General features: G+C 42.7%; 1 protein-coding gene across 1 annotated transcript in view; it reads right to left on the minus strand.

Annotated features, from left to right (window-relative positions):
- The window catches only part of ttc27 (tetratricopeptide repeat domain 27), a 49,239-nt gene extending 26,566 nt beyond the window's left edge, over positions 1-22,673 (minus strand). Inside the window, exons 1-10 of the mRNA XM_079568014.1 lie at positions 22,398-22,673; positions 14,673-14,856; positions 10,007-10,130; positions 8,146-8,286; positions 7,484-7,586; positions 6,562-6,720; positions 6,340-6,476; positions 4,483-4,595; positions 4,338-4,404; positions 2,378-2,491 (exon numbers count right to left, since the gene is read on the minus strand). Of these exons, the coding sequence (XP_079424140.1) occupies positions 2,378-2,491; positions 4,338-4,404; positions 4,483-4,595; positions 6,340-6,476; positions 6,562-6,720; positions 7,484-7,586; positions 8,146-8,286; positions 10,007-10,130; positions 14,673-14,856; positions 22,398-22,611 (1,356 nt within the window). The 5' untranslated portion in view covers positions 22,612-22,673. The remainder of the gene's footprint in view (positions 1-2,377; positions 2,492-4,337; positions 4,405-4,482; positions 4,596-6,339; positions 6,477-6,561; positions 6,721-7,483; positions 7,587-8,145; positions 8,287-10,006; positions 10,131-14,672; positions 14,857-22,397) is intronic.
- Between the last annotated feature and the right edge of the window lie 440 nt (positions 22,674-23,113).

Raw genomic sequence — 23,113 nt, forward strand, 5'->3', positions numbered from 1 at the left:
ATCGTCATCACACCGGTCACATCGTCATCACACACCGGTCACATCGTCATCACACCGGTCACACAGTCATCACACACCGGTCATATCGTCACCACACACCGGTCACATCGTCACCACACACCGGTCACATCGTCATCACACACAGGTCACATCGTCATCACACACCGGTCACATCGTCACCACACACCGGTCACGTCGTCATCACACACTGGTCGTATCGTCACCACACACCGGTCACATCGTCACCACACACCGGTCACATCGTCACCACACACCGGTCACATCGTCATCACACTGGTCACATCGTCACCACACACCGGTCACATCGTCATCACACTGGTCACATCGTCATCACACACCGGTCACATCGTCACCACACACCGGTCACGTCGTCATCACACACCGGTCACATCGTCACCACACACCGGTCACATCGTCATCACACACAGGTCACATCGTCATCACACTGGTCACATCGTCACCACACACCGGTCACATCGTCATCACACACAGGTCACATCGTCATCACACTGGTCACATCGTCACCACACACCGGTCACATCGTCATCACACACCGGTCACATCGTCATCACACACCGGTCACATCGTCATCACACACCGGTCACATCGTCATCACACACAGGTCACATCGTCACCACACACCGGTCACATCGTCATCACACACCGGTCACATCGTCATCACACCGGTCACGTCGTCATCACACCGGTCACATCGTCATCACACACCGGTCACATCGTCATCACACACAGGTCACATCGTCACCACACACCGGTCACATCGTCATCACACACCGGTCACATCGTCATCACACCGGTCACATCGTCATCACACCGGTCACGTCGTCATCACACACCGGTCACATCGTCATCACACACCGGTCACATCGTCATCACACACCGGTCACATCGTCACCACACACCGGTCACATCGTCATCACACACCGGTCACATCGTCACCACACACAGGTCACATCGTCATCACACACCGGTCACATCGTCATCACACACCGGTCACATCGTCATCACACACCGGTCACGTCGTCACCACACACCGGTCACATCGTCACCACACACCGGTCACATCGTCACCACACACCGGTCACATCGTCATCACACCGGTCACTTCGTCACCACACACCGGTCACATCGTCATCACACACCGGTCACATCGTCACCACACACCGGTCACATCGTCATCACACACCGGTCACATCGTCATCACACACCGGTCACATCGTCATCACACACCGGTCACTTCGTCAACACACACCGGTCACATCGTCATCACACACCGGTCACATCGTCATCACACACCGGTCACATCGTCACCACACTGGTCACATCGTCACCACACACTGGTCACATCGTCACCACACACCGGTCACGTCGTCATCACACACCGGTCACATCGTCATCACACACCGGTCACATCGTCACCACACACCGGTCGTATCATCACCACACACCGGTCACATCGTCACCACACACCGGTCACATCGTCATCACACACCGGTCACATCGTCATCACACACCGGTCACATCGTCATCACACACCGGTCACATCGTCATCACACACCGGTCACATCGTCATCACACACCGGTCACATCGTCACCACACACCGGTCACATCGTCATCACACACCGGTCACATCGTCATCACACACCGGTCACATCGTCATCACACACCGGTCACATCGTCACCACACACCGGTCACATCGTCATCACACACAGGTCACATCGTCATCACACACAGGTCACATCGTCATCACACACTGGTCACATCGTCATCACACCGGTCACATCGTCATCACACACCGGTCACATCGTCATCACACACCGGTCACATCGTCATCACACACCGGTCACATCGTCATCACACACCGGTCACATCGTCATCACACACCGGTCACATCGTCATCACACACCGGTCACATCGTCACCACACACTGGTCACATCGTCATCACACACCGGTCACATCGTCACCACACACCGGTCACATCGTCACCACACACTGGTCACATCGTCACCACACACCGGTCACATCGTCATCACACACCGGTCACATCGTCATCACACCGGTCACATCGTCACCACACACCGGTCACATCGTCATCACACACCGGTCACATCGTCATCACACACCGGTCACATCGTCATCACACACCGGTCACATCGTCATCACACACCGGTCACATCGTCATCACACCGGTCACATCGTCACCACACACCGGTCACATCGTCACCACACACCGGTCGTATCGTCACCACACACTGGTCACATCGTCACCACACACTGGTCATATCGTCACCACACACCGGTCGTATCGTCACCACACTGGTCGTATCGCTCTGACCTGAGTCTGCATCATGGCGCGCTCCACGCCGCGCCTCTGGCCTCGCTCCAGTTTGGTCCTGAGACTCAGCGCCGACGCCTCGACCGAGAACAGCTGCGGCTGCGACAGCAACGCCTGGAAATACACGAATACTGAGAAATACTTCACAGCATAACACGAATACTGAGAAATACTTCACAGCACAAACGAATACTGAGAAATACTTCACAGCACAAGACGAAGGCGACACGTGGAAACCAAACACGTCAGTATTTGTGAACGAAGCGGCGCCAGAACCACCAGAGACACAGACATGACGGAGAAACTGTCACGCAAATAAACTTAGAGAGTTTGGTTTGTTTTTCCTCTGAGTGAAACTAAAGCCGGATCATCAGATCTGAACCTCTGACCACCCGCCAAAACCAAATCCATTCTCTCCTCTAGGCCATTGTCCTCACTTTTTATTTCCATTAAGTGCTTCTGTCATTTTTTTATTACTTTTTGCTGCTGTTCTGTCACTTTTTCTGCTGGACTTTTGTCACATTTTTGTTGAATTTTTGTCACTTTTTTGTAGAATTTTAGTCACTTTTTTGCTGAATTTTTGTCACTTTTTTGTTGAATTTTTGTCACTTTTTTGCTGAATTTTTGTGACATTTTTGTTGAATTTTTGTGACATTTTTGTTGAATTTTTGTCACTTTTTTGTTGAATTTTTGTCACTTTTTTGTTGAATTTTTGTCACTTTTTTGTTGAATTTTTGTCACTTTTTTGCTGAATTTTTGTCACATTTTTGTTGAATTTTTGTGACATTTTTGTTGAATTTTTGTCACTTTTTTGCTGAATTTTTGTCACTTTTTTGTTGAATTTTTTTCACTTTTTTGTTGAATTTTTGTCACTTTTTTGTTGAATTTTTGTCACTTTTTTGCTGAATTTTTGTCACATTTTTGTTGAATTTTTGTGACATTTTTGTTGAATTTTTGTCACTTTTTTGCTGAATTTTTGTCACTTTTTTGTTGAATTTTTTTCACTTTTTTGTTGAATTTTTGTCACTTTTTTGTTGAATTTTTGTCACATTTTTGTTGAGTTTTTGTCACTTTTTTGCTGAATTTTTGTCACTTTTTTGCTGAATTTTTGTCACTTTTTTGCTGAATTTTTGTCACTTTTTTGCTGAATTTTTGTCACATTTTTGTTGAATTTTTGTCACATTTTTGCTGAATTTTTGTCACATTTTTGTTGAATTTTTGTCACTTTTTTGTTGAATTTTTGTCACATTTTTGTTGAGTTTTTGTCACTTTTTTGCTGAATTTTTGTCACTTTTTTGTTGAATTTTTGTCACTTTTGTTGAATTTTTGTCACTTTTTTGTAGAATTTTTGTCACTTTTTTGCTGAATTTTTGTCACTTTTTTGTTGAATTTTTGTCACTTTTTTGCTGAATTTTTGTCACATTTTCGCTGAATTTTTGTCACATTTTTTGTTGAATTTTTGTCACTTTTTTGTTGAATTTTTGTCACATTTTTGTTGAATTTTTGTCACTTTTTTGTTGAATTTTTGTCACATTTTTGCAGAATTTTTGTCACATTTTTGTTGAATTTTTGTCACATTTTTGTTGAATTTTTGTCACTTTTTTGTTGAATTTTTGTCACTTTTTTGTTGAATTTTTGTCACTTTTTTGTTGATTTTTTGTCACTTTTTTTGTCACATTCACATCCTTGTTTTCTTCTCAGTTTTTTGTGGCTGTTTTGGTGCTTTTTGATTTGGGTAAAGCCAAACTGGAGTAAATGGATCCGTTCAGGCGGGAGGTCAGAGGTTCTGGGAGCTTCCACCAGCCTCATGAACCTCAGCATCATGACCAGGGTGAGGAGATGCTGGTCACATGAAGAGGAGGAGCAGAGAGCAGGTCATGTGACGATCATCTGACCAGCCTGAGCTCCTGAAGGCCGGGCAGATGATCCTCACACACGTGCACGGAGAGGAAGGACTCACGGAGCTGAAGGCCAGCAGCTCCTCCTCCGTCAGCTTGTGGACCGGGTTGTTCTTCTGGAAGTCCGTGCTGCGGGACAGACAGACAGACGTGTGAGCTGGAGATCTCCTGGACTGAAGGTCTCTGAAGGCTTCAGGAGGAACTCACCACAGCCCCAGCACGGCCGCCTGCTCCTCAGGGCTCAGCTCCGGCAGAGAGAACTTCTCTGGGTCCTCCAGGCTGATCTTCTCCAGGCGAGTGTCGTCGTTCAGAGCGCAGTCCTGAGGAGAGAGCGGAGAGGAGAGTGAGGAGAGAGGAGACCAAGGTGAGGAGAGTGAGGAGAGTGAGGAGAGTGAGGAGAGTGAGGAGAGTGAGGAGAGTGAGGAGAGGAGAGTGAGGAGAGGAGAGTGAGGAGAGCACAGTGATCTCCATGTCTTCACCTGACCACATATCCAGGTGTTTGTGGAGCTGTTGTAGAGGCTGGGAGTGTTTCATGTTTGTAGAGGATGTTGTGCTGTTAGAATAATCGTTCACAGGAGGCTTGTTTTCACAGAACATCCACTTTATTCAAATATATTTATAAAAGTTTCCACAGTTGAATAATTATCACGTTTAACCCATGAAACCAAACAGGAAGTACTTCATCTCTGAACCCGGAGCCGCCGCCTGGTCCGAGGGTCACGTGACTGATACAAAAATATCTCTGATTTAACTCACAAAACCATGTTCCAAAACCGCTCAGTTCAAAAATATGTTTAAACGTTTTCCCTTTGATTTAACGTCGGTTTATGGCTGATGTCTGAGTTTATCCGCCTGAAACAAAAACCAGCACAAAGCTCTGACTCTCTGTGGCACAAATGTTTTACTCCTGAAAATGAAAAAAGTCTCTTCAGATCCAGGTTTTGATGCTGTTGGTCCAGGGACAGGATTAAAGTAAAGACTTGGTTGTTTCAGCTCAAATTCATGATTTTTTGCCCAATTTTTAATATATTTTCCCCTATTTTCCCCTGGTTTTGTCCACAACTTTGTGCTATTTTTTCCCAATTTTTAAACACAATTTTCACATATTTTTGCCACAATTTCTTCAGTTTTTTCTCAGTTTTCCTCCCCTATTATTGCCCCTTTTTTCCCTCAATGTTAACATATTTTTTACAAAATGTTCCCAAATTTATTCCCATTTTATCCCTATTTTTGCCCCATTTTTTTCCTCAAGTCTTTTATTGGTTTTTTTGCTAAATTTTTCCTTAATTTTGCCACAATTTGTTCAATTTCCCCCAATTTTTTTCTCCATTTCCCCCTATTATTGCCCATTTTTTTCTGAATTTCCAGATTTTTTTTTTGACACAATTTTCCCCCTTATTTAATCCCTATTTTTGCCCCATTTTTGCCCCAGTCTTTTATTTTTTTGCTAAATTTTTCCTTAATTTTGCTCCAATTTTTCCCCAATTTGTTCTCCATTTCCCAGAATTATTGCCCATTTTTCTCTGAATTTCCGGATTTTTTTTACACAATTTTCACATATTTTTGCCACAATTTCTTCAGTTTTTCCTCCATTTTCCCCCCTATTATTGCCCCTTTTTCCCCTCAATTTTCACATTTTTTTTTTTTTTTACAAAATTTTCCCAAATTTATTCACAGTCAAGTCTTTTATTTGCTAAATTTTTCCTTAGTTTTGCCACAATTTCTTCTGTTTTTCACCCCATTTCTTCTCCATTTCCTGCTATTATTGCCTATTTTTTTTCTGAATTTCCGGATTTTTTTATTTATTTTTGTTGCAAAATTTCCCCCCATTTACTCCCAATTTTTCCCTATTTTGCCCCATTTTTTTCCTCAAGTCTTTTATTTTTTTCCTTAATTTTGCCACAATTTCTCCATTTCCCCCCCCCCATTATTGCCCCTTTTTTCCCTCAATTTTCACATTTTTATTCCCAAATTTATTCCCATTTTATCCCTATTATTGACCATTTTTTTCTGAGTGAGGAGAGCAGAGTGAGGAGGTTCTTCTACGTATCCTCCATGTTTTACCTTGGGCAGGAGACTGACAGGTGTGGGGGCGGGACTCGTCTCTCCGCTCGTCCAATCGGGTCGCTCCTCTCGCTTCACCTCCAGGACCAGCTGCGCCACAGACTTTTCCTGGAAGCGCGTGCGTTTCCCCAGAGCGCCTGGAACACATCGCCGAGGTCAGAGGAGGAGAGGAGGAGGAGGAGGTAAAGGAGGAGGAGGGGGAGGAGGAGGAGGAGGTGGTACCGGTCATGTTGACGCCCAGCCCCGTCAGCTCCTGTGCTCTCCTCACGTGCTCTTTGGCCTCCGAGTACTCGTAGTAGCTGAGGTTCACGTAGACGCACTCCAGGTGGAACTGAAGCAGCAGATTCTGGTGTTTCTCCAGCAGCGACTGGTGCTCCATCACTGGAACACGAGAGGAACATGAGAGGAACACGTTAAACATGGAGAGAGGAACATGTTACACACCAGAGGAAAATGTTAAACATGAGTAGATCTGGGCACTGTTATATTATTTTGATCCCTGGACTTTATCAATTCTTCTTCTGATACTTAAATATGTGTCATCGAGAACCAGGAACCAGGAGGAAGATCTGCAACACTGGGCTCATCTCCAATGTCAACAAAAGTGGAAACAAATGGGGAATAATTTGGGGGAAAATGGGGAGAAATTGTGGCAAAAAATGTGGGGAAAATGTGGAGTTGTTGCATTAATGTGACTGAGCAGAGAGAGAATCAGAGGCTCTTTAGTCTCGCAGTGACAGCTCACAGACACCGGGGGCAGCGCTGAGCTATAGCCGGGCGGGAGACCGGACAGCGGGGCAGTGAAGGTAGAGGGGGGGGTGGGTAGGGTCAGAACAGTCAAAACATCAGCTGCAGAACCGTGCTCCGATGAAGGAGAACGAACACGCTCCCCCAGGACGCCCGAACTGAGGCAAAAACGGGGAATCATTCTGGGAAAGTGAGAAAAAGCCTCAGCATCGTAAAGAGGTCAAACATCTGAACCTGGACGGCCTCGAGTTCGGCTCCTGAGCTCCAGAACCTCGGCTCTGAATGAGGTCATTGTGTCGCCCGAGTCCGACTTTCGCCGTGAGAAGAACCGGGACCAGGACCAGAGATGTTCCTGCAAACATGAGAAATCTGCAAAAATGGGGGAGTGTATTCTGACCTGAGGAGATGCTGCTTTGGGCCAGAGTCAGGAGCTGAGGAGAACACGCCTCGAGGACCTGCTGATGCAGCGCCACGTAACGCAGAGTCCACCATCCCACCATCTGCAACACCAGAGGAGGCGGGGTTAGAGATCTGAGAGGAGGCGGGGTTAGAGAGCTGAGAGGAGGCGGGGTTAAAGATCTGAGAGGAGGCGGGGTTAGAGATCTGAGACCAGAGAGGAGGCGGGGTTAGAGAGCTGAGACCAGAGGAGGCGGGGTTAAAGATCTGAGAGGAGGCGGGGTTAAAGATAAGAGACCAGAGGAGGCGGGGTTAAAGATCTGAGAGGAGGCGGGGTTAAAGATAAGAGAGGAGGCGGGGTTAAAGATAAGAGACCAGAGGAGGCGGGGTTAAAGATCTGAGAGGAGGCGGGGTTAAAGATCTGAGACCAGAGAGGAGGCGGGGTTAAAGATCTGAGAGGAGGCGGGGTTAAAGATCTGAGACCAGAGAGGAGGCGGGGTTAAAGATCTGACAGGAGGCGGGGTTAAAGATCTGAGACAAACGGGTTGAACCTCAGATGTGCACGTCAGGTGTGTGGGCGTGGCCTCAGCCGTGTGGGCGTGGCCTCAGCCGTGTGGGCGTGGCCTCAGCCGTGTGGCCTCAGCCGTGTGGGCGTGGCCTCACCTGCAGAGACGTCTCCTTGGCGACGGCGCTGAGCAGGGCGCGGCTCAGCAGCAGCAGCAGAGGGTTGGAGACCAGGATGTAAACGGCGTCTCCGTCCAACAGCAGAGACGACAGAACCGAGTCTCGCACTGAAGACGAGCTCTGAAACACAGTCACAAAGTCAGTGTCCGGGATCCACGTGTAGCAGGAGAGGCTGTGAGCCAGAGCGGGACGAGACCCAGAAAATTTGACGAAAAATGACAAAGTTACAAAACTGAGTGTAATACCCAACAAAAAAATTATGAAAAAAAAATGTGCTGACGTGAGGAAAAAGATCCTCTCGGTTCAGGCGGGAGTTTAGAGGTTAAACCCGTCGTTGTTGGAGAAACATCTGGCCTGAAGTGGAACCTGACCCGGTTCAGCTCAGGTCGTTTCCTCCATGAGCTTCACAGACTCTAATGAGCTCCAAATATAGAGCAGGAGTGAATTAGACATGAGCGTCTGCAGTATTTACAGACACGTCCTCAGGGACCCCCAACCCCCCCCCCCCCCACAGAGGCTCCGCCCACTTCACTCTGGGACAAGCGTGTCCTCTCAGCCTCTCCTGCTACACTACAAAAAATTGACAAAAAATGTATAAAAAATGACGAAAAATCTATGAAAAAGTGGCAAAAATGTCACAAAAAAATGACAAAAAAATGTGATTAAAAAAATGACAAAATGTGACAAAAAATGACAAAAAATTGACAAAAAATGTGACAAAAAATGTGACAAAATGTGACAAAAAATGTGACAAAATGTGACAAAAAATGACAAAAAATTGATAAAAAATTGACAAAAATGTGACAAAAAAATGACAAAATGTGACAAAAAATGTGACAAAAAATGACAAAAAAATTGAAGGAAAATGTGACAAAAAAAGGACAAAAATTTGATAAAAAATGTGACAAAAAATGACAAAAAATTGACAAAAAATGTGACAAAATGTGACAAAAAATGTGACAAAATGTGACAAAAAATGACAAAAAATTGATAAAAAATTGACAAAAATGTGACAAAGAAATGACAAAATGTGACAAAAATGTGACAAAAAATGACAAAAAAATTGATAAAAAATTGACAAAAATGTGACAAAAAATGACAAAAAAATTGAAGGAAAATGTGACAAAAAAAGGACAAAAATTTGATAAAAAATGTGACAAAAAATGACAAAAAATTGACAAAAAATGTGACAAAAAATGTGACAAAATGTGACAAAAAATGACAAAAAATTGATAAAAAATTGACAAAAATGTGACAAAAAAATGACAAAATGTGACAAAAAATGTGACAAAAAATGACAAAAAAATTGAAGGAAAATGTGACAAAAAAAGGACAAAAATTTGATAAAAAATGTGACAAAAAATGACAAAAAATTGACAAAAAATGTGACAAAAAATGTGACAAAATGTGACAAAAAATGACAAAAAATTGATAAAAAATTGACAAAAATGTGACAAAAAAATGACAAAATGTGACAAAAAATGTGACAAAAAATGACAAAAAAATTGAAGGAAAATGTGACAAAAAATTGACAAAAAATGTGACAAAAAATGTGACAAAATGTGACAAAAAATGTGACAAAATGTGACAAAAAATGACAAAAAATTGATAAAAAATTGACAAAAATGTGACAAAAAAATGACAAAATGTGACAAAAAATGTGACAAAAAATGACAAAAAAATTGAAGGAAAATGTGACAAAAAAAGGACAAAAATTTGATAAAAAATGTGACAAAAAAAGGACAAAAATGTGACATTGTGACCTCCGAGGCTCCGCCCCCGTGGTCCCCTCAGCCTCTCCTGCTACACGTGGATCCCGCACAGTGAGTGATGCTGGTACCTGGTCCTGCAGCAGAGCCTCCGGCAGCAGCTCCTCGTCCCGCAGCTCCACAGGAGGTCCGGTCCAGTTGTTCTGAGCAAACATCTGCAGCGCGGAGGCGGCGAGCACCAGCAGCAGCAGCTCCCTGTGCACACGAGCAGAGGGTCACGGGTTCTGATCCCAGAGACGAGACCGGCTCTCAGTAAAAACATCAGCACATTCAGTGTTTACTTTAACAATCTTACTTTTTTGCAAAGGTTTGTTTTTATTAACCTCTTAACTCCCGCCTGAACCGAGAGGATCTTTTTCCTCACGTCACATTTTTTTACCATCATTTTTTTGTTGGGTATTCAACTCATTTTTGTAACTTTGTCATTTTTTTAAAAAAAATTTTGTAGATTTTTTTTAATTTTTTTTGTCAAATTTTCGTAATTTTTTATCACATTTTTGTCATTTTTTCATCCATTTTTTGTCAATTTCTTGTGAAATTTTTGCCACTTTTTCATCAATTTTTCATTACTTTTTTTGCCAAAAGAAATTGACAAGAAATTGAAGGAAAAAATGACAAAAATGTGACAAAAAATAACAAAAATTTGATTAAAATTGGACAAAAAAATGACGAAAAATTTATGAAAGTGTCAAAAATGTGACAAGAAATTGACAAAAAATTGAAATTACCACATTTTGGTAATTTTTTGTCACATTTTTGTATATTTTGTCATATTTGAATCACATTTTTGCCACTTTTTCATCAATTTTTCATCAGTTTTGCCAATGTTTTCTCACAAGAAATTGACAAAAAATTTGACAAAAAAATGACAAAAATGTGACAAAAAAATAACAAAAATTTGATTAAAATTTGACAAAAAAATGACAAAAAATGTATGAAAAAGTGTCAAAAATGTCCCAAAATGTCACAAGAAATTGACCAAAAATTGAAATGACCACATGTTGGTAATTTTTTGGTCACAGTTTTGTAATATTTTGTCAAATTTGTATCACATTTTTGTAATTTTTTTGTAGATTTTTTTTTGTTGTCAAATTTTCGTAATTTTTTGTCATATTTTTGTCATTTTTTCCTTCCATTTCTTGTGACATTTTTGCCACTTTTTCATCAATTTTTCATCACTTTTTGCCAATGTTTTCTCACAAGAAATTGACAAAAAATGTAAGGAAAAAATGACAAAAATGTGACAAAAAACGACAAAAATTTGATTAAAATATGACAAAAAAATGACGAAAAATTTATGAAAAAGTGTCAAAAATGTCACAAGAAATTGACAAAAAATTGAAATTACCACATGTTGGTAATTTTTTGTCACATTTTGGTAATTTTTTGGTCGCAGTTTTGTAATATTTTGTCAAATTTGTATCACATTTTTGTAATTTTTTTGTAGATTTTTTTTTTTTGGTCAAATTTTTGTAATTTTTTCATCCATTTTTTGTCAATTTCTTGTGAAATTTTTGCCACTTTTTCATAAATTTTTGATCACTTTTTTTGCCAATGTTTTCTCACAAGAAATGGACAAAAATTTGACAAAAAATAACAAAAATTTGATTAAAATTTGACAAAAAAATGACGAAAAATTTATGAAAAAGTGTCAAAAATGTCACAAGAAATTGATAAAAAATGGATGAAAAAATGACAAAAAATGTTGGTAATTTTTTCACATTTTGGTAATTTTTTGGTCAAATTTTTGTAATATTTTGTCAAATTTGTATCACATTTTTTTGTCACATTTTTTCATCACTTTTCTTGCCAATGTTTTCACTTTTTTGCCACATTTACATCATTGTTTTCGTGGGAGTTAAGGGGTTAAAAGATTAATAGAAAAGATCTTTTTTCTCTAACGGGGCCTGAAGCTGGAGGTGAAGGATCCGGGACCTCCAGACCCGTCCGGGACTCGAGCTCCGAGAGTTTATTTAAATATAGAAAACATCTGAAACACAGACACATGAGAAGAACGGGAGCTTCATTCATGAGAGAAACAGTCGCTCTGAAACCTTTAAGTTCTGCTTCCTCTTAGTTATCTGTTCTTAGAGTGATGGGATCTGTCTGACTTCAGGGATGGACCTTCTCCGTGTCTCGCTCAGTTCCTCTGTGGTTCCTCTGTGGTTCCTCTGTGGTTCCTCTGTGGTTCCTCTGTGGTTCCTCTGTGGTTCCTCTGCGGTTCCTCTGCGGTTCCTCTGTGGTTCCTCTGCGGTTTCTCCGTTAACTCCTTCACGCCCGGTTGGTTTCGCTCCGAGGACGTGAAGCTCCGGCTGCTCGAGACAAAACCACTTTCTGCAGGTAATCGAAAAACCAGAGAGCGTGAAGGTCTGAGCTCCATCAGGACCAACGGAGCAGAATATTTAAACTCTCAGATCAGAGCAGCAGCGGAGGAGGAGAGGAGGAGACTCTGAGGAGACACTGAGGAGACACTGAGGAGACACTGAGGAGACACTGAGGAGACACTGAGGAGACACTGAGGAGAGTCTGAGGAGAGTCTGAGGAGACACTGAAGAGACACTGAAGAGAGTCTGAGGAGACACTGAAGAGACACTGAAGAGACACTGAGGAGACACTGAGGAGACACTGAGGAGAGTCTGAGGAGAGTCTGAGGAGACACTGAAGAGACACTGAAGAGAGTCTGAGGAGACTCTGAGGAGAGTCTGAGGAGACACTGAAGAGACACTGAAGAGAGTCTGAGGAGACTCTGAGGAGAGTCTGAGGAGACACTGAGGAGACACTGAGGAGACTCTGAGGAGACACTGAAGAGACACTGAAGAGACTCTGAGGAGACACTGAAGAGACACTGAAGAGACTCTGAGGAGACTCTGAGGAGAGTCTGAGGAGACACTGAAGAGACTCTGAGGAGACACTGAAGAGACTCTGAGGAGACTCTGAGGAGAGTCTGAAGAGACACTGAGGAGACACTGAGGAGACACTGAAGAGACTCTGAGGAGACACTGAAGAGACTCTGAGGAGACACTGAAGAGACACTGAGGAGACACTGAAGAGACACTGAAGAGACACTGAAGAGACTCTGAGGAGACTCTGAGGAGAGTCTGAAGAGACACTGAAGAGACACTGAGGAGACTCTGAGGAGAGTCTGAGGAGACACTGAGGAGACACTGAGGAGACACTGAGGAGACACTGAGGAGACTCTGAGGAGACACTGAGGAGACACTGAGGAGACACTGAGGAGACACTGAGGAGACACTGAGGAGACAAAGAGGAGACACTGAGGAGACTCTGAGGAGACACTGAGGAGACTCTGAGGAGACACTGAGGAGACACTGAGGAGACAAAGAGGAGACACTGAGGAGACACTGAGGAGACTCTGAGGAGACACTGAGGAGACTCTGAGGAGACACGGAGGAGACACTGAGGAGACTCTGAGGAGACTCTGAGGAGACAATGAGGAGACACTGAGGAGACACGGAGGAGACTCTGAGGAGACACTGAAGAGACACTGAGGAGACACTGAGGAGACTCTGAGGAGACTCTGAGGAGACAATGAGGAGACACTGAGGAGACACGGAGGAGACTCTGAGGAGACACTGAGGAGACTCTGAGGAGACACTGAGGAGACACTGAGGAGACACTGAGGAGACACTGAGGAGACACTGAAGAGACACTGAAGAGACACTGAAGAGACACTGAAGAGACACTGATGAGACTCTGAGGAGACTCTGAGGAGACTCTGAGGAGACTCTGAGGAGACTCTGAAGAGACACTGAAGAGACACTGAAGAGACACTGAGGAGACACTGAGGAGACTCTGAGGAGACTCTGAGGAGACTCTGAGGAGACTCTGAAGAGACACTGAAGAGACACTGAAGAGACACTGAGGAGACACTGAGGAGACACTGAGGAGACACTGAGGAGACACTGAGGAGACACTGAGGAGACACTGAGGAGACACTGAGGAGACACTGAGGAGACACTGAGGAGACACTGAGGAGACACTGAGGAGACTCTGAGGAGACACTGAGGAGACACTGAGGAGACACTGAGGAGACACGGAGGAGACACGGAGGAGACACTGAGGAGACACTGAGGAGACTCTGAGGAGACTCTGACTCCTGGATGTTTGGGCAGATGCACTAACACAACATCTAGAAGCGTTCGTGTTCGGTGAGAAAATGAAGGCGGGGCTTCTCGGTCTCCTGATCCGCCGCGGCGTCAAAGGGGAAAAAATGTCTCCAAACTTAATGAAAGTCTGCGACGCATTAAAGACGAGGAGGAACGAGACCAACAGCCTGAGCCTTCATCCACACAAAACTCCTCTTCCTCAGCTGCTCCGGCGAAGCTGAGGTCAAAGGTCAGAGGTTTAGTCTCTCGCGTTTTATTTCATTTCAGTCCAGTGTAAAGTATGAACAGGAGAGTTCCACCGAGACCAGGCAGAAGTCCTCAAACCTCGAGGCCGCCACACACTAAACCTGAACCTTCTGCACAAGAACGTCCTCCTGAACTCTCGCCTCAGAGCCTCAAGAACCCGGCTCAGGAGGAGGAGTCTGAGCTCCAGCCGGGCCGGTGGCACAGTGGTTATCTCTGCACGCTCCTCGTTTCACTGCCATAAACATCACTGACTGAAACTAAAACATCTGCAAAGGTTCAGTTCTCCTCATTTAGCTCCAGTTTAGCCTCACTTTAGGGTTTATCAGTCTTTGACCTTTATGACCTGGCGTGTTCTGCTCCTCACCTGTTCTGTCGCTCCTCGTCGGGGGCGGAGCTCAGGTAAAGCGTCAGCGTCGTCTCCAGGTGAGTCTCGATGTCTCCGCCCTGTCCAACATGGCCGCCGCCGCAGAGCAGCGTCCGCACCGCCGCGCTCTGGAGGACTCCCCTGAAGTCTGCGGCGAAGAACAGCTCCAGCAGACGCCCCACATCTGGGAAAACAAAACCACGGGAAGTGACTCCAACATGGCGGCGCTCCAACATTATTCCCTCACAAATACTGGGCGGCAAAAACCTTTGGTCGGACAAATATTGTGATTTGATTTTTACCTGAAACCTGAAACGTGTACTATCTTAAAACATGAGGCCTTAAGGACCAAAAGACAGAAAACTGTTGTTCTTGTATTTCTTACAGCTTCGTTTTGTACGAACACACACGAGTAACAGATTTTTACATTTTAACCAAGCACATTTTCTCCAGTTTGGCTTTACCCCAATCCAAAAGCTCCTGGAAAAAAGGTGAGAAAATAGCAACAAAACTGAGACGAAAATACGGAGGAGCATTGTAGTCAGTGAAAAAAAAATAAAAGTCTGTTTTAACAAGAAAAGTTTTGTTGGAGTTAAACAATGTTTTATTGAAATCAACGCGATATTCTCCAAGAGGCGCAATCAAAACAGAGCCGTCCATGGAGCCAACACGCTGGTCCACGAGAGTGAAGGGTTCCCAGCAATGTGCTCTGGCTGCTCTGCTTTTTGACCACGCCACTGGGGGCCGCCATTGCTGTAGTTCCTCCATATCGCCGCTAGGCCCCCATTGAAAAGCATTGGAGTTTAGACACGTTAAAAACTACTTTAACGCCTGGTTTCAATTTTTTCAACACTAGACTAGGCTAGATCTTCCTCCTGAGAAAACGCTGGGTTAATCACAGTTTAAGAAACCAGGCTGGTTTTCGTAATATGAATTTTAGAAATCTCGTACTTAAAGCGCAACTAAACGGGCGTGGCAGAGCCTTTCCCCACCCACAAACAGAAGTCAAAAAGTGCTGAGAAAGGGGTGGTCTCGGAGGCTTTGGGGGAGACGAGGGGGGTGAGTGTGTGGGCGGGGTCTGCTCTGTTGACAGTCTCAGACCACGCCCCTCGATCTGACAGGACTGACAGAGCTGTTACCGCTGTCACCACTGTGCGCAAGCTTTATGTTTTCGTGATTGCTTGATGTAGCAACTAGTGATGCGGGTCAGGTTTTTTTTTCAACCCGCGGGTCCTGCATTTGGAGCAGGTTCTAACCCGCCCCAGCCCGCCCCGCAACGTTGTTCTATTTTTACAACCTGCCCCGCCCCCGCAACCATTAAATATTACGCGTTACAAATATGATCCGTATGAACAGTACCTGCGTGTCATCGCGCTCTCTCTCTCTCTCTCCCTCTGAAGAGCGCTGGGCAAGAGGGAGAGAGGAGAAGAGCAGAGGTCGGCCTAACGCAAAGTCACACACAGTCACACATACGGTGGAAAACAGGAGACATGAGCTCCACAAAAGTGTTCTCTGGATCACAAGCTGCAAAACGCTGCTTGTTTTAGGAAAATCCGACGTATATTTACGCCAAAAACCTGCTGTAAAGACGACGGTGGAACCTGCAACCCGCGCATCACTAGTAGCAACTATCCTATGGAGAAAAAAAAAGATGGCCGCCGGTAGATACTCGCTCGCTGTCAGTGACTGCGAACAGAGAGAGAGCATCGCACAATAGCTTTTCTAAGGGATTTATTCCTCCACACCACCTCGGCCGAAGTGTGAGCATCGCAGGGGCGCCATCTACTGGTTTGACTGCGCGACGCGTGTCCTGGTTGCTACGTGACGGAGGCAGAGGCGTGTGTGGGCGGGGCCACAGAGGCGTGTGTGGGCGGGGCCACAGAGGCGTGTGTGGGCGGGGCCACAGAGGCGTGTGTGGGCGGGGCCACAGAGGCGTGTGTGGGCGGGGCCACAGAGGCACAGAGGCAGAACTGATGACGTTTTGTGGACGCCGTGGACACACTCTCCTCCAACCACAAAATATCAAATGTAGTTGCTGCGTGAAACCAGCAGAGGCGCTAACCATGCGGTTTTAGACACAAAAGTGAGATTTTGAACAAGTTTGCACCAAATGTCAACATATTGACTGGGACATGTAGCTAACTCTATTCAACAACCATTTAGACCGTTTATCAGCAAAAAAAAGTGGATTTGGTGTTTAGTTACTCTTTAATGAGGGTCGGACTGTTAGCATTGGAGCAGCGCGAGCTACACGTCACACAAGGGCGGAGTCTACAGTGAAGATCCCGCCCTTATGTCCTTTTTAGGAACATGCTTCGTCAGAGCTGGGGAGGAGGAGTCTGTAAATCCGCCATGAATTGCCCCACAGCTGTGGTCATTGTGGTAAACGGGGAGGAGTGAGGAGAAGACGTCCATTATTTTTTACAGTCTATGGTTCCCAGCAGTGAACCGCCACGGCGTGAGCCTAAATCAAAATAAAAGCTAATTAAACTGCTTAATTGTGACATTTTCGCGTCGGCAGAGATAGTGAAACCCTGATCAGCTCATGCGAGTTCTTGTAAAACAGACATACTGGACTTTGCTTAGAGGAACTTTTCTCGTGAAAAACAGACTTTTAATTTTTTTTTCACTGACTACACTGCTCCTTCGTACGAAAACAATGATGAAGATGTGACAAAAAAGTGAGAAAACTTGGACAAAAAACTGTCAAAAAATTTACAAAAAAAATGACAAAAAAATGACAAAAAATGTAAAAAATGTGACAAAAAAATGATGAAAAAATGTAAAAAATGTGACAAAAAATGATGAAAAAATGACAAAAAATTTAAAAAAATGTGACAAAAAAGTGAGAAAACGTAGACAAAAAACTAACAAAAAATTGACAAAAAATGATGAAAAAATGGCAAAAATGTCACAAAAATGATGAAGAAATGATGAAAAAGTGGCAAAAACGTGACAAAAAAAGTTACAAAAAAGAGTTGAAAACCCCCCCAAAAAAGATGGAAAAAAATCTGATGACGTGAGGAAAAAGATCCATTTAGATGAGTTTTGTAGGTCTTAGCTTTCAAATGAGGTGTTACACTGGCCTACAGGATTTGGGTAAAGCTGAACTGGAGAAAACGCTCTCGGTTCAGGCGGGAGTTAAGAGGTTAAACATGGTTGATGATGCTTTAGCAGTTTCATTTTGGCAAGAAAAAAAAAATTAAGTAAAAATGATTATGCTTGAGACTTGAGACTCATACTATATAATATAATATAGTTAACTGATGTAGCTTAAGCTAAATTAATATATAAAATAAAGAAAGTTTTCCAAAGTCAGATCCTGATGTTTTATTGAGCCTGAAGAATCTGGTGATTTTCTGGATTTAAAAGAAGCCGCGGGTCAGAAACAGCTTCAACATAATGAGTTTCTGAAACATTGACTTTAACGGCGGCCATTTTCAGAAACCGCCCAAATTACCCACGATTCCAGAGGAGAGACGAGGCAAACTGGGCAGAACGAGAGGACGATTAAACCGGGACGGCTCTGATTACAGCCACAGGTTCGTGTCCCGGAGGAGGAACGAGGCGGGTTTGGAGTCGAACGTTTGAGAAACACTGACGATGCTTTAACCCCTTAACTCCCGCCTGAAAGAGCACAGGGTCTCCAGCTTTACCCCAATCCTAAAGCTTCTGGAAAAAAGGTGTGAAAATAGCGACAGAACTGAGACGAAAACAATGATGGAAATGTGACAAAAAGGGAGAAAACATTGACAAATAAGTGAGGAAAAATTGATGAAAAAGTGGCAAGAAATTTAAAAATGGATGAAAAGATGACAAAAAATTACAAAAATATGACAAAAATGTGATAAAAAAAATGAACAAAAAATGAACAAAATCTGACAAAAAATTACAAAAAAGTGACAAAAATGTGATAAAAAATTGATAAAAAATGGACAAAAACAAAACAAAAAATTGACGAAAAAATTAAAAAAAATCTGACAAAAAATGACCAGAAAAATGACAAAAATGTGACAAAAAAAGGACAAAAAACTATTTTTTTTGAAAAAATTATGAAAGAGTGGCAAAAATGTCAAAAAATTTACAAAAAAGTTACAAAAATGAGTTGAAAAAAAGTTTGAGTTTTGTAGGTCTTAGCTTTCAAATGAGGCGTTACACTGGCCTACAGGATTTGGGTAAAGCTGAACTGGAGAAAATGCTCTCGGTTCAGGCGGGAGTTAAGAGGTTAAAAGAGGAAAAATAAACGTAGTGATTTCAATGAAATATTTGAATCACGGATATAAATATGGATCAAATATAATAATAAAAGGAAATGTCCTGCAGGTTTTCTGTAAATGTAAGTTTTTGTTTTGTGACGTATTAGTTACATAGATTTTTCCAGAGGGATTTTGGATCTTGAGTTTTCGATTAAACTGATCATAAGAAACATCTATTTTGGGGTCGAACAAAACCTTATTACTTATTGCCTTATTACTCAAATCTAAAAGCCCAGAAAGAGCTTTAAAATGAACCCTTTTGCAAAATCATCTACAAACCGAAAGCTGTCGACAGAATAGAGTCAGGACTGACCTCAGACATGTGAGCCAAAAGTGGACGACTGAGAGCACATTAGTGTGTATTGGGGCTCCGGGTTGGAGGCAGGGAAAGACCCCCCAATCATCCCCTGAAAGAGGGGGTGTTCTGCTTTTTTCAGTCCCACAGCACCAGTCTATATCACACTACAATGAAACCTTCTGTTGGTCTGTAAATGCAGTAAATTAGAATAACTGCCTTGTATAAAATGTCTCTCTCAAAATGGCTGTAGTGAATGTCTTGAAATAGGCCTCTGTCTCTTTAAGAACCTCTGAGCCTTTAGACACGCCCCCTCCACACGCTGTCTGTGGCATCAGTGGGGAGGGGGCTCTGCTGAGGAGCAGTGGTTGGTCACTCGGCTGGTGACCAAAGCTCGGAGGCGTCTCCAGGAGGTGGGGGCGTTCCTAGGAGGACTCAGGCAAACCTATCCCTAAAATGGCCGCCATCAGAGTTTTTACAGATTACTCAAAAATACGTGAATGTGCCAAGGCAACACTTCAGCCATGTTTTTAATGAGGGAGGGACAGAATAACAGGATGGAAAGCTGGAAAAAGTCCATTTTGCAGAATACCCCCCCTTTAAGATACAGAGACAAGCTCCCTGTGGAGTAACTACTAAACATGAATATACAGCGCCCCCTGCTGTCACAGTTACACACTGACACATGTAGAAGCTTCAAACAGGACAGTGGTGCAAACCGGCATCGGCCAATCAGAACACCCGATAACCGCTTTGTTTAATTTATAGAAAGGACTGTGAGCGGCTACATTACAAAGATGCTGCACCAGATTTAGCATTAATTAGCATAATCTGTGTCCCCACATCGGTCGACCAATATTTCTATATATTTCTATGATTCAACCTTTACTAGAATAATAATAAATGCTTAACTTTAGAGCAGTGGTTCTCAACCTTTTGGAGCCGCGGCCCCCATTATAACAGTTAAAGGGGTTCGTGACCCCCTGCCCGGGTCTCACCGTGAGAAACCCTAACATTAGGAAGATATTTCTTAAAAACAAAGAATAAAACAAATGTCTAAAATAAAATTAATCAAATTACAAACCTATAATGTCACTCTGGTAAAATAACACACACATGCGTCAATAAAATGTTATAATATACGCTAAACAGTCTGTATATTTTATCTACATGCTCTGGCGACCCCCCAAATTTGTCTCGCGACCCCCAGGTTGAGAACCACTGCTTTAAACTATTTCAGAGATTTTAAAAAACGTCAAATTAAATGACTTAAAATATCAGCCTTTATATCGGCCATGGCAACCACCTTCATATCGGTATCGACCCGGAAAATCAATATCGGTATCGGGCCCTAGTTGTAACTTTGTCAAATCGTCGCCACGTTTGTGTCACATTTTAGAAGCGTTTGTTTTTCGCTACGTTTCATCACGTTTTGTTTATTTTTTTTGCCATGTTTTAATCACTGTTTTTCGTAAAGTTTTATTGCTCTTTTGTTGTTGTTTTCTTTTTGACGTGTTTTCGTCACGTTACGTGCTCGGTCACGCGGGGTTTCAGACGTTAACGCCGCAACGTGAAGTAAACACAACGAGCAGCGTGGCCTCGCGACACGTCTGTTCCTCCTGATCTGAATCTTATTTCCACGTGACATTTCCACCGAACTGAAGAAAACAAGTTCATAAAACCACAACATGTGTAACTATTAACCGCTGCCGTTGGAAACACCATCTTTAACGATCTTTCTTCTAAAATCGGCAATATTTCCAGCGCAGTCTGGGATGACAAGTGACGCCTCGCGCTCACTGAGCCACAGGCGGGACAGAGACAAACCCAGCGCTTTAATAAACAGCATTTAAATACAGGTTTATGACAGAAAAACCCTGATTTAACCAGTTTAAAAGCGGTGAATGAGTTTCCTGCAAAGCGCGCTGTGGCTAACGTGAATGTACCGCTTTAACCCCTTAACTCCCGCCTGAACCGAGCACATTTTCTCCAGTTTGGCTTTACCCCAATCCAAAAGCCTCTGGAAAAAAGGTGTGAAAATAGCAACAAAACTGAGACGAAAACAATGATGGAAATGTGACAAAAAAGTGAGAAAAAAATGACAAAAATTGATGAAAAAGTGGCAAAAATGTCACAAAAATATTTACAAAACATGTCAAAAATGTGATAAAAATTTGACAAAAAAATGACCCAAAAAAAAGAAAAAAAATCACAAAAAATGTATGAAAAAGTGGCAAAAATGTCCAAAAAATTACAAAAAATGGACAAAAAAATGTCAAAAATGATTTTTTATTTTTTTAAAAAGACAAAAATGTGACAAAAAAATAAAAAATAAAAAAATGAGTTGAATACCCCCCCCCCAAAAAAAATGATGGAAAAAAAACTGATGACTTGAGGAAAAAGATCCATTCAGATTCAGTTTAGTAGATCTTAGTCTGGCTTTACCCCAATCCAAAAGCCTCTGGAAAAAAGGTGTGAAAATAGCAACAAAACTGAGACGAAAACAAGGATGGAAATGTGACAAAAATTTGACAAAAAATTTGCAAAAATTTGACGAAAAAAATGACAAAAAATGATGAAAACTGCCAAAAATGTCACAAAAATTTGACAAAAAATGTCAAAAATGTGACAAAAATTTGACAAAAAATGACGAAAAAAATTATGAAAAAGTGGCAAAAATGTCACAAAACATGGACAAAAAATGACAAATATGTAAAAAAAAAAAAAAAAAATACAATAATGTAAAAAAAAAAAATTGGACAAAAATGTGATACAAATTTGACAAAAAATTAACAAAAAATGTCCAAAAAAAATGACAAAATTTGATAAAAAATTGACAAAAAATGACCCAAAAGAATGACAAAAATGTGACAAAACATTTACCAAAAAGTGACAAAAAAAATTAAGAAAAAAAGTTGAACCCCCCCCCCCCCCCAAAAAAAAAAAATGATGGGGAAAAAATGTGATGACGTGAGGAAAAAGCTCCATTCAGATGAGCTTTGTAGGTCTTAGCTTTCAAATGAGGCGTTACACTGGCCTACAGGATTTGGGTAAAGCTGAACTGTAGAAAATGCTCTCGGTTGAGGCGGGAGTTAAGGGATTAAAACACTAAAACTTGAGTAAAATGATCATTTCTGTGGAGTTCCGCGGATGTCCCGGGGCCGGGGCTCTTACCGGGGAGGCTGAACACGCTCTGCTTCCATTCGGCCGCCTCGGTCCGGGTCAGGAAGCCCCGCAGCACGGGCACCTCCACGCCCAGCATCGCGCCGCACAGAGGTCCGTGAGTCCCCGGGGAGAGAGCGCTGAGAGCCGGGTACAGCCGCGCGCAGGGGTCGGTGAGAGTCGCGGAGGAGAGGATGGAGTTTATCTGGTGTTTATGTTCGAACATGTGCGGACAGGAGGGCCGCCATGACACTGCCGCGGTGCATGCCGGGAGGAGGAGGAGGCGGAGACTTTCACAATAAAAGCCCCGAACGTTTTACTGTTTAATGCGAGAGGTTTTGTTTCGTTTATTCTTTCTTGGGGTAAAACATAAACGAAAAGGGTTTTACCTTTTTCCTCACGTCATCACATTTTTTTTCCATCATTTTTTTGTTGGGTTTTCAACTCATTTTTGTCACTTTTTTTCGTTAATTTTGTGTCACATTTTTTGTCACATTTTCGTCAATTTTTTATAAATTTTTTGTCACTTTTTTGTCACATTTTTGTCATTTTTGTCAATTTTTTCGTCAATTTTTTGTTAATTTTTAGTCAATTTTTTCGTCATCTTTTTGTGATTTTTTAACCAATTTTTCATTAATTTTTTATCAATTTTTAGTCAATTTTTACTTAATTTTTTGTCACTTTTTTTCGTCAATTTTTCATCAATTTTTCATCAATTTTTTACCAAT

The sequence above is a fragment of the Gobius niger genome, assembly GCF_951799975.1.
Source record: "Gobius niger genome assembly, chromosome: 12".
NCBI lineage: Eukaryota > Metazoa > Chordata > Actinopteri > Gobiiformes > Gobiidae > Gobius > Gobius niger.